Raw genomic sequence first — 12,658 nt, forward strand, 5'->3', positions numbered from 1 at the left:
GCGTGTGCGCGTGCGTGTGTGTGTGCGTGCGGGGCGTGCGTGTGTGCGTGTGTGCGTGCGTGCGTGTGTGCGCGTGTGTGTGTGCGTGCGCGCGCGCGCGCGTGCGTGCGTGCGTGCGTGCGTGTGTGTGTGTGTGTGTGTGTGTGCGTGTGCGCGTGTGCGCGCGTGCGTGTGCGTGTGCGTGTGTGTGTGCGTGTGTGCGCGTGTACGTGTGTGCGCGTGTGCGCGTGTGCGCGCGTGTGTGTGCGCGCGTGTGTGTGCGCGCGTGTGTGTGCGCGCGCGCGCGTGCGTGCGCGCGTGTTTGTGCGCGTGTGTACGTGCGTGTGTGTGTGTGTGTGTGTGTGTGCGTGTGCGTGTGCGCGTGTGTGTGTGTGTGTGCGTGCGTGCGCGTGTGCGTGAGTGCACGTGTGCGCGCGTGTGTGAGTGTGTGCGCGCGCGTGCGTGCGTGCGTGTGTGTGCGCGTGTGCGCGTGCGTGTGCGTGTGTGTGTGTGTGTGTTTGTGTGTACGCGTGCGTGCGTGCGTGCGTGTGAGTGCGTGTGAGTGCGTGTGTGTGTGTGCGTTGTGCGTGCGTGTGTGTGTGTGTGCGTGCGTGCGTGTGTGCGCGTGTGTGCGTGTGTGTGTGTGTGTGCGCGCGCGTGCGTGCGTGCGTGCGTGGGTGTGTGTGTGTGTGTGTGTGTGTGTGTGTGTGTGTGTGTATGTGTGCGCGTGCGTGTGCGTGTGTGCGTGTGTGTTTGTGTGCGTGTGCGTGCGTGCGCGTGTGTGTGTGTGTGTAAACCGTCCCGCGGAGAGGCGGCGTGTTTACGATGACGACGAACGTTTCCGTCCCCTTGGAATCGGGGAAGGACCGAATGTTTATAAACGGCTGTTGTACGGATGCTCGATACACTTTCTTAAGCAGTCATGTTAGACTGAGACAATCTCTCAAGCAGTCGTGTTAGACTGACGTACTTTCTCTCGCAGTCATGCTAGACTGATGAACTGCATGTAAATACTGTAAGTAAACCCTTATTCCTCGTTCTCGATGAGAAACAGCCCTTCCCTTCATCAACGTCCTCAGCGTGGATAAGTTGGACGACGGCATGGGCCAGCTACCTTCTAATTCATGCCGGACCCCAATCTTGACAACTGATTACGAGCGATGGGATTGAGCCCCCAAACCTGACAAGGCCTAGGATGGTATTACTACTGGGTACTTCATATACTTGCGCAGCTCTTGTCGCGTGGTGCAGGGGATGGCAGTTATTGGTTCCGTCTCTGGTGGTGAAGACAGATGTCGCACACGTGTTCCGGGTGGCGGATAGTGTCTCGTCTCGCATGTCGTCCGGTGTGCGTCTTCGTTACAAGGTGTCTGACATTGGCCGGGGATCCACTGGATTGTGGTTGTGATGTGGTGGTCGCGGTAGGAGAGCGATGCACTCGGTTCGATATTCTCTCAAATGCGATCCTAATTGCTGCGAAATTTCAGCAAATTAAGCACCCACCGCAGTGGCACAGTGACGATGGCGTTGTGACGCTTGGCACGAGGTCTCGTGTTCAAAGTCCCAGCCATGGAAGTTGCATTTCGACGGGGGCACATAATGCAGAAACGCACGCGTGTACTCATATGTATTTAGTTTATGGGTAAAAATTAAACCGGAGCACTTCACTGCGGTCACCCTGATAGCTCATTTTGTAGATTTGGGAAGTAAAATCCCACAATATTATTAGAATCAAAGCAGCGACGAGCACAAGATCTCTTAACGCGAAGCATTATTGGGAACGACCCCTAGATTTCTTCGTCCGTCGGGCCGTCCGGGTACTGTCCTTGTACTGGTTTTGCCCATCGATAGCCTTCTCCAAAATGCGAGCGTCTATGGCGCATCCCGCCCGTCAACGGCTACAGCACGTCGCGATGAGGCACGAAACACAACATTTTTGTTGCCAAAGCAGGGGATACGCAGTGAATAAATGGATTTACGTGGTCACTCTATTCAGAAAGGAAATGTGACCCTATGAGTAGTTTTGGTGGATTTTCCAGTGTACAGCCGAAAGCGTCCACTTTTAAGCGTGGTGGGGGGAATGGCACATTTTGCCCCCTCTCTCCACTTTCGACAATTGGGACAAATTCGGACAAAAGCGGACAAATTCAATATGTCATTTTACATCTTACGTGAATTTGTTACGTTGGTTACAAGGATTTAGCAAAAGTTGTATTTCCCTATTATAATTTTTTTTATATTCACGTGTAACATATCAATTTTGTCCGCTTTAGATGTACTATTATATGCAATTCACAGAATTGTATTATCATTTTTAGTTGTTGAGTTACAGAGTTGTAAACTTGAGTTTCGTTTTCTGAAAATTTTCGATTTTTGCCAGTTTTTAATAAAAAATTGATGACCTAACTCAAAAATTCGAAACCAATAGTCACTAGATTTTAAGTTTTTCTTTTAAATGCAATAAACCTCGTCAAATTAGATGCGGTGATTGCCGAGAAAAACGAATTCTCATTTTACATGTATTTAGATAAGAGCACTCGAGCTAAACCTTTAGCTCGGGCCCAACTCCGATGCGGCATATTGTAAAACGCAAAAACGCTTTTCTGAGATAACCCCTCGACCGAATTTAAAGGGACACTAAAGCGAACCAATAAATCAATTTAGTCTGATAAAGCATTGTTTGAGAACCCTGCAGGCAGTCATTTAAAAAAAAATAGTTTGATTATTAGATGAGAAAATGAAGGTCCAAGTATCAGTATTTGAATTTCGCGCCGAAACCGCAGCGCCGGTACGTCAGCGTGACGTCGGGGATTCCAAAGCATGTTTTCGCATTTCGGCCGCGTTGGCTGAATAAAGGTTCCCGAAACTTGCCATGCTTAATATTTGGTTCCTTTAGAACACAATGTAGTCAATCTGTACCGCTATATATAGTTGGTAGGCCCTAGAAGATACCATCAAAATCCAAGACGTCACAGCCCCCAGGTGCGGGAACTTAAGCAGGCGTCGCCACCCGTATTTCGTTCTTGCGCTTTTTCTGGCTTACCACACGTCTTATCATTGTAAGAGTGGTGTTTTTGTTGTTGTAGAACGGTAATTTACTGATGCAGAAGAAATAATTTTTCACTTCAGTGTCCCTTTAATGAAATCTGTTGCATTTGAAAGAGAAAGTTAAAGTCTAGTGACTGTTGGAAGTGGAATTTCGATTTAAGGCCTGAATTTTGTTAAAAGAACTTTTAAGAATTCGAAAGTTCGAAAAAAATATAGACGCACGAAGTTTATAAATAAGTAACTCTGCACCAAGAACAGATATCGCGGTTCTGTAAACGGCTTATATCATTCAAAGCGGACATATTCGATATGTCAATTTATATCTTACGTGAATTTGATATGTTGTTTACCAGAGTTCTGCAAAAGCTGTATTTCCATATTACTGAAATTTTTGTAGACTCGTGTGTAACATATCAATTTTGTCCGCTTTAGATGTACTATCATATGCAATTCACGGAATTGTGACATCATTTTTTCTTGCTGAGTTACAGAGTCGTAAACTTGATAGCTTCGCTTTCTGAAAATTTTCTATTTTTGGCAATTTTAATAAAAAATTCACGACCTAAATTAAAAATTCAAATCCAACACTCACTAGATTTTAAGTTTCTTTTTTTTTTTATATATGCAACAAAACTCGCCAAATTAGGTGCAGTGGTTGCCGAGCCCGAGCTAAAGCTTTCTCTTAAGTCAAGACAAGACAGTCCAAGTTTGTTTCAGCTTTCATAATGGCAGCTGTCGCGGCTGTTCCGGCGGTGGAGGTTAGTGTGTTTTGTAATTTTAACACCATACATAAGAGTCGAAATTGGCTAGGTTCCTTAAGGACAGTGTTGCCAGAATTACTTTATCTTGCATTTGCTTGCAGTTGAGTAATGTCGCAAGGAAACATGGGCCTCACGACAACTTGTCTTTGATGCAGGACCAAGTCCTTAGCTTTCTCGAGTGCACTTTTTGTGGTACAGTATTCGCCGAAATTTTGTTTGCCCACACCATGAAAAGCTTTTGCATCGTATGCGCAACGTAATACATATTCGCTAGGATGCCCACATCACAGGTTTCTGTATATCAAGGTAGTGTGTTATTCTTCTAGAGTTTGGAAGTGCGGCAGTTGATTGCAGTGTTTGGTCTCGTATACGTTCAGAGTCGAAGTACAATTTCGCGCAGGTCTAAACAGTGTATAATAGCGTGTTTTTCTTTATTATCAGTTAGTGATCGAGGTAACCACAGATACTGCTCCCGCAGACGTTTAATGGTACGCCAAATTCTTATTTTTCAGGCCTCCCGAAGCACGCTTTCAATGCGTGAAAAAGCTATGCTAAAGCAGGAGATAAACAAAAGACACAATGGAAACTTCTCTGCTGGGTACGTTCCTATCTTTGAGAATTCGCTGCACAAAACTGGTTTACGGGGTCGGAAAGCATTTCTCTTCTATGGCTTGGTGGTGGGACTCTTCGTTGTTTCTCTCGCCAACCTTGCGGTAAGCTCTTGTCTTTGCCACCACTTGCACGAGTTATTCCTTGTCCCTCTCTGTGTGCGATTTCGTGCTTGTATGTGGAGTAGTTTGTGCAGCGCCTGTGGCATCATACGTGGTGCAGATACGTGTGCACATTCTGCTCTAGTCAAGTCGATCTGTGACGAATGACTTCGTAGCTGAACACCTCTTATGCTGCTTGCCTGTCCTGTTTGGCACTGAGTGCACTCAAACGCCTCCTTTCCTCTTCCCCTACGCTTTCTCCTTATGTTTAATATTGAAATTTATTGTGCCTCTCCACACATCTGGGCATAATATGGTCTTTCTCATCATTCTTTCTACTGCAGTGAGTATTTTAGATATAATGTAATTTTACTGTTAACATCTGTGTTTCCACAAAGTAAGGATGTGAACAGTTTTTGTAAATGGCCTATAATTATTACCCCCCAAATCATATGCTGAAATTTTTTTTAATTGTTCCCCCAACTAATTAGCGTCTTGTTCCCCCAAATCATATGCTGAATTTTTTTTTTATAATTAGCGTCTTTGCCACGAGTACATGTGGTTTGTTCGTTGTGCAAAGTTTATTGTCCGCAAATTGTTACTCAGCTTGATTTGGAATGTAAAGCTTGAGATAAGAAGCTGTTTGCATTATTTATGTTCAGTCATCCACGAAAATGGCTAGCACAAGTGATTGATGACAGGAGCAGCAAAATTTTCGAAACTGTGCTAATCACAACCACATGAAGCCAAGGAAAGCATAAGGGAGTTATTTGTAGTTATTAAATGAAGTGTAGACATAAGTTAAAAAGAAATGAAAATGGACAAAGAAATAACCTGATTTTTGTGCACTTTTATTTTTCTTTACGTTATCATTTCTACATTTCAAATAAAACAAAAAATGTCTTCCCCTATGCTTTCCTTGGTTTCCTTATCTGTTGGCTTCACACAATTGTGATTAAGAAAAGTCAAGCTGCTCAGTTCCCTTCCTTCTCTGCAAAGTGTTGCTGCTCGATCAGAGACTTGCAGAGAGTGGGAATATTGGGTCTGTCGCATTATACAGCATAAGAGAGGCCAACAGAGGTGCACACATAAAATGCTGCGGTTGCCACAAAACATCAGCATGTTGGGCGTGCTTGTGTATGCATCCCTTCTGGTACCTCGACTTGAAAGTCGAAACTGTCCAGTCATCTCGCTGTCAGCATGCTTGTGATTTCAACACCACGCGGCACTATTTCTCTCTCCCGTCATTGGTGGCATGAATTAAATTTTTTTTTTCGTATTACTGTAAATGCAGGATATATAATTGGCAACATAGCCACTTCATTTTTAAAAGAGTTACAAATTATATATATATTTTTTTTCTGTTATAGCTCTTAGACACACTGCAGATTTCAGAACATGGAAAAGCCACATTGTGGCATTTAATTTCACATGACTGGGAGTCTTGGCTGCCACATGCATTACCCTGGTTGCGATTTCGCAGCATGCTTAACTGCTTAGATCTGAATGCAAAGGAATCTTGGGCAGCATGCGAAACTGCAGGCAGAGAGTGTTATAGGAATCATGAAGCAAGCCTGCAGAAATTCACTATTTAGCTTAAATGAAATATTAATGTGGGGCGACGGGTAGGAACTGGTATTATATTTACCTGCAATTTTACATGACATGTGAAACAATGGATAGAAATTTAAATACCTGAATGTGCTGTGTTTTTCATAGTAGTCGGCTACTAAGCATGGTTCCGTAGCCTCAGAAATCGCATCAGTCTCACACGTGTAGGAGAATGTGGAAATGTAAATACATGCCCTACTTTGGTTTTCCTTGCTTGCTTTTCATTCTGGTCTGAAGTATCAATTTTCAGTAGAGTCAGTAGGAAATCTTGACTGACCCGTCATGGTTGCTTAGTGGCTATGCGAGTTGTGCTGCTGAGCTGAAGGTTGTGAGTTTCCTTTTTATTATTATTATTATTGTTGTTGTTGTTGTTGTGAAGCTCTTTGGGTAGTTAGCGTTTGCGACTAGAACGATAGAGAGGCACTCCAAGTGCGATTAAAGCGCTCGGTCATGCCATTAGTCTGTGGATGATATGCAGTGGTGGTGCGATGAATGATGCGGCATTCTTTGAGGAGAGCGTCCATGACGTCGGAGAGGAAGACGGGGCCTCAGTCGCTGGGTAATTCCCTGGGATCTCTGTGGCGAAGGATGATGTGGTGCAGAAGAAACCAGGCGACGTCACGTGCAGAAGCGCTGGACAAAAGGGAAGTTTCCCCATAGCACGTAAGATGGTCGATGGCCACGATTACCCAGCGATTGCCGTCTGATGTGGTTGGTAGAGGTCCCTAAATCTCGATCAAAAGCACGTGCCGGGCAAGGCAAAGGCTGCAATGGGGCGGTTGAATGACGAGGGGGATCTTTACGGCATTTACAAACGAGACAGGAACGGACATAATGACGGATGAATCGATACATCCCCTACCAGAAGTAACGAAGGCATAAGCGCACATATGTCTTGAGTAGTACACCTGCATGCGTGCATTGGGGATCGTTGTGAAAAGCTGCACAAATATCCGAACGCAGTTGCCGAGGGATGACAAGCAACCATTTGCGGCTGTCCGGGAAGTAGTTATGACGGTAGAAGAGCCCGTCGCGAATGGAGAAATGATGTGCTTGGCGACGTAATGCGCGTTTGGTAGTGGGTGTCAATGGGGCGGACAAGAAACGGAGCATGGACACAATCCATGGGTTTTTCTTCTGCTCCAGAAGAATGTCCGTAGCAGCAAGGAAAGACTCAGACAATGAGGTCTTCGGGGAGCTAACCTTGTCTGTTAGTGGTGAACGAGACAAGGCATTCGCATCCAAGTGTTTTCGGCCAGAATGGTACAGCACTCGAATGTCGTACTCCTGCAGTTGAAGGGCCCATCGAGCAAGACGACCGGATAGTTCTTTTAAGGATGACAGCCAGCACAGCAAATGGTGATCAGTTATCACGTCAAATGGGCGGCCATAGAGATAATGATGGAATTTGGTTGTGGCCCAAATTATAGCCAGGCATTATTTTTCTGTTACAGAATAGTTCGATTCAGGTTTAGTGAGTGCACAACTGGCGAAGGCAACAACGTACTCATCGAAGCCAGCCTTTTCTGAGCGAGAACGGCACCAAGGCCAACGCCACTGGCATCCGTGTGTATTTCAGTTGGAGCTCTTAAGTCGCAATGGCGCAGGATTGGTGGTGACGGCAAAAGACGATGCAGCTTTATGAATGCAGCATCACAATCCAGTGACCAGGTCAAAAGGTTGTGGCCACCACGAAGAAGCTGCGTTAAAGGTGCTATTATGGTGGCAAAATTGTGGATGAAACGGCGGAAGTATGATGCTAACCCAATGAAGCTGCGCAGTTCTTTCAAGGTCGTTGGTCGCGGAAACTGGGCAACAGCTTGCAGTTTTGCCAGATCAGCGGGGAAAAAATTAAATTATGGGGTTTTACGTGCCAAAACCACTTTCTGATTATGAGGCACGCCGTAGTGGGGGACTCTGGAAATTTTGACCACCTGGGGTTCTTTAACGTGCACCTAAATCTAAGCACACAGGTGCTTTCGCATTTCGCCCCCATCGAAATGCGGCCGCCATGGCCGAGATTCGATCCCGCGACCTCGTGCTCAGCAGCCTAACACCATAGCGACTGAGCAACCACGGCAGGTCAGATCAAGGAGTACACCTTCTTTCGACACGACATGGCCGAGGATGACCAGCTGCCGGGCAGCGAAGCGACACTTCAAGTTAAGCTGAAGGCCAGCATCGGCGATACACTTGAGGACTGTTCAAGTCGAAGTAAGTGGGAAGGAAAGTCCGGTGAAAAGATAACGATGTCGTCCAGATAACACAGGCATATCTGCCATTTGAGGCCGTGCAAGATGTTGTCCATCATTCTTTCAGATGTGGCAGGCGCGTTACACAGGCCAAATGGCATCACGGTGAGTTAAAATAAACCGTCTGGTGTGATGAAGGCCGTTTTTGGACAGTCTGACTCAGCCACTGGCACTTGCCAGTACCCGGATCGTAAGTCTAAAGATGAGTAGAATTCGGCACCTTGGAGGCAGTTTAGCGCGTCATCAATACCGGGTAGCGGATAAACGTCGTTGCGGGTGATGTTATTAAGTAGCCAATAGTCCATGCAAAAGCAAATTGCGCCATCTTTCTTTTTTACCAGCACTACAGGAGAAGCCCAGGGACTGTGCGAAGGTTGTATGACGCCGCGTTGGAGCATGTCTCCAACTTGCTCAGCGATGACGCTCCGCTCCGTGGCAGATACACTATGTCGCGAAGCTCTTTGGGCAGTAAGCGTTCGCGACTAGAACGATAGAGCAGCGAGAGGTAGTATAGCCGATCGAGCACTGAAGCAAGGTTTTTTTCTCTCGTAGTCGTCTCTCTCATAGCCACAGCCCCACTACTCCTTATTTTACAGTACATTATTATTATTATTATTATTATTATTATTATTATTATTATTTCAACGGAGGCAAAATGCAATAAAAAGCATGTTCTTAGATTTAGTTGCATGTTTAAAAATTCCAGGCGGTATAGATTAATCCGGAATCCCCCACTACTGCGTTCCCCGTACTCAGATTCTGGTTTTGGCTTGTAAAACCTCTGTGTTTAAATTTTTTTTGCTGACCCTCCATGGAGGGCTCAATGGCTATGACATTCAGCCGCTGAACATGAAGCTGCGGGCTCGATTCTGGGCTGTAGCAGCCGCATTTCAATGTAGGTGGAATGCAAGGGCGCCCCCGTACCATGCTTTGGGTGCACATTGAAGAACCTCAGGGCACCAATATTCATCTTAAGCCCTCCTTGACAATGTGCCTTGTAGCCCACGAGTTGCTTCGAGGCGTTAACCCCACCACTTAATTTTCACATTGTGGACTGAATGAAACCACCATGGTTTTCTTCCCTCAATAAATTTAATTGGACGTTGCTATCTCAACCTTTGAAGCGCAGTATTCTCTGTCAGTGTAACTAAAGCTTCACATCAGTGCAACTATATCTTTTGTGAACTGCATGTGTAGGGCCAATGTGCGACAACTTTTAAAACAGGTTGCCAAAATCAGCTTGGAGAGCCACCATATTGAATTATTAATAAATAATGGTAATAATAGTTTACCTAACTTGCCCAGGAACAATGCTTAAATTTGAATACTGGGGCATGGATACAGTGCAAGAAAAATTAGGTGAAGGACACCTAACGTAAGTAAGAATGAGTCAAAAGATACAGGGACAAACAAAAATGAAAAAGTGCATTTGAATATAAAAAATTAAGCATTTTCATTTTATTTGCAATCTGCATTCAGTACACATCATTGACTACAAGATGCAAGCTGGCGTCTAGAAGAACAAAAGCAACCAAACTTTATTTATACGAAGGAATCTTTTATCCTAAAATATGGTGACAAGCGGAACTTACATGTATAAGTAGACAGAAATATGTAGTGCTCTCTTTTACATCAAAAGAAAGTAGTTCCAGGAACATACGAGTAAGCACCCTCTATACTTCAGGTGGAACACGGGCACTTATACAAGTTAGCTTTAACATTATGTATTTGCGGTTCATTATATATCTTATTTTACATGGCTGAACAGTGTGCCTATATTACAGTATCACTATGGAAGACATTTGTCACAAAGTCTGCATCTTCTTTCAGGTGACCGTGATGCTGCTGGGTGTTTTGCGCATTGGATATGGCATGGAAAGCCTAGAGTTTCTTCCCAGTGGTCGGCTGTTGAGGTTCCTAAACAATGCCGACCTTGGGATGGTTATTCCACACAAAGGTGTCATTGGAGGTTTTAAGGACACAGATCTGCACATCATTGGAGAGTCACAACCGGCAAGTATCTGCCCTTCTTACTATGACAGTAGCAATCAGAGTTTTTGTATGTTCTTATAACTGTTTTTGAGCGCATTAAACCTTTGCAGGTAGATTTCTTTTGCCATATGTGACTGCCCAGGGTAGATTTTTTTATTACAGGTTCCAATTCTTCTGAGGGACCTATTTCGAAAAAGACTTGCCGTAATTTTTCTAGGGTGACCGTAAAGAGAGAAAAAAATATTTTGCGTTGGTATATATTGTACTGTTTATTCATGAATAACAACAATAAAAAAAAGGAAATAAACTTATAATAATTAAAAATTTGATGCATTGTTATACACATAAGGCTTAGAAAATGCGCATACAAGAATATTTCGCAAGTGTCAAATGATCCTGCTCTTACACTAATATTTACATCCATAGCGTGATCAAACTGCGTACGTGAGCACACTCAAGAAAACTGCGTTTGTGTGCACGCCAAAAAAGCAAAACGTGTGACAAACTTCCCCTAATCTTCATCTTACGCTAACCAGAGGCAATTAGTTTTCATGGGTCTCCAAAAAAAGGGAAGCAAAAGGAAACACATGCACAGCGAAGAATTCCCTATATTCCCACATAGTGGCAGCACATGCCAGAAAAGAAGAAGTTAAGAAATTGGCCTGCGTTTTAAACGTACAGACGGCGCCGTAAATATATGGCATCAACCATTTTGGACTTTTTCACGACGCCGTGCATTTATGTCATTGACCCTCAGAGGGTTAAAGTCATCACAAGGATACAAGAGGACACAGGTGCATGCAGTGCTTATTTTCAATAGCATTTTATCCTTGGATATTGTGCCATACATATGCCCTCTGACCACTAGTATCACAGGCCATTTGGAGAATGAAGGAATTCGGTGGATACCACGCATATGTGGGAATGGAGGTTAAGCAAAGCTTTCAAGGGAAAGCTTTCTTTGCCTGCTTTCTTGTGTTTAGCATTTCTGGCTTTTGGGTCAGTTGGTATCTCAGCAAATATATTGTTGCAGGAAGAAAGCAGGCCAACGAGTGTAAAATAATGTATGTTTACAACTGCCGTATATGATGTTCAGGCAACTGCCAGCCTTCGTCTTCCTCTAGTCCAAGTCAACTTCTTCTTTCCCTTCACCGTAACATCACCCTCCTGGCGGGTTTAGCTTCTTCCCGGTGCAAGTTATAGAGCCTCAGTTAATGGGGGCACATATGGCTTGAGCCTGGCAACGTGAACAACATCGCTGGTGATGTTGGGAGGCACTGAAGGCTGACCGACTGGGGCAATCTCGTATGTCACGTCTGACAGTTGACGTAAGATCTGGTATGGACCGGAATAATGGGAAAGTAGTTTTTCCGACAAGCCGACGCGACGTAAAAATGTCCAGAGAAGGACAAGGGAACCAGGTGGGAAATGGTGGTCTCGGTGCCGAAGGTCGTAGCGTCACTTTTGAGAAGCTTGTGAAACTGTGAGGCGAAGACGGGCGACATCTCGGGCCTGGGCGGCTAAGGCAATAGCATCGCGAGCGTAACCAGTGCTGGGTGATAATACTGCGAAAGGTGGCAACGTGTCGAAGGGCAAGGTAGGGTTGTGGCCGTACAAAAGGTAATATAGTAAAAATCCGGCAGTGTCGTGACGGGGCGAGTTGTATGCGAAAGTGATGTATGTTAAAGCGATGTCCCAGTCGTGGTGATCATCGGAAGCGTATGTGGCCAGCATTTCAGTTATGTGCGGTTGAGTCGCTCGGTGAGGCCGTTCATTTTAGGGTGGTATGCGGTAGCAAACTGGTGTTCTGTAGAACAGGAGCGGAGCAGATCATCGACGACCTTCAATAAAAAGTAGCGGCTGCGATCCGTGAGCAACTGGCGAGGGGCGCCATGGTGATGACGTCGTGTAGTAAGAAGTCGGCGACATCTGTAGCGCAGCTGGTTGGCAGCGCTCATGCGATGGCATATCTCATGGCATAATCTGTTGCTACAGCAATCCATTTGTTTCCTTTGATGGAAATTGGAAAGGGGCCAAGGAGGTTGAGGCCCACACGGGAGAAGTGCCCTGTAGGGATATCAATTGATTGAAGCAAACCAGCGGGAGGCATAGCAGGCGTCTTCCATCGCTGACACAGGTCGCAAGAAGTGACATAACGGCACACAGAGCGATAAATGGCGGGCCAGAAGAAGCAGCGCCGCAGGCGGTCGTAAATACAAGTGATGCCCAGATGCCCAGCGGTAGGAGCGTCGTGAAGTTGCTGGAGCACGGCCAGTCGAAGGTGCTTGGGAACGACTAAGAGGAG

The 12,658-nt window shown here is 45.4% G+C and overlaps 1 protein-coding gene across 1 annotated transcript in view; it reads left to right on the forward strand.

Moving 5' to 3' along the window:
• Positions 1-3,432: 3,432 nt before the first annotated feature.
• Positions 3,433-12,658, forward strand: part of Scgbeta (sarcoglycan beta) — a 49,936-nt gene continuing 40,710 nt past the window's right edge. Inside the window, exons 1-3 of the mRNA XM_050182668.3 lie at positions 3,433-3,785; positions 4,301-4,501; positions 10,192-10,374. Coding sequence (XP_050038625.1) covers positions 3,753-3,785; positions 4,301-4,501; positions 10,192-10,374 — 417 coding nt within the window. The 5' untranslated portion in view covers positions 3,433-3,752. The remainder of the gene's footprint in view (positions 3,786-4,300; positions 4,502-10,191; positions 10,375-12,658) is intronic.

Source organism: Dermacentor andersoni, chromosome 4, assembly GCF_023375885.2.
Source record: "Dermacentor andersoni chromosome 4, qqDerAnde1_hic_scaffold, whole genome shotgun sequence".
NCBI classification, from domain to species: Eukaryota; Metazoa; Arthropoda; class Arachnida; order Ixodida; family Ixodidae; genus Dermacentor; species Dermacentor andersoni.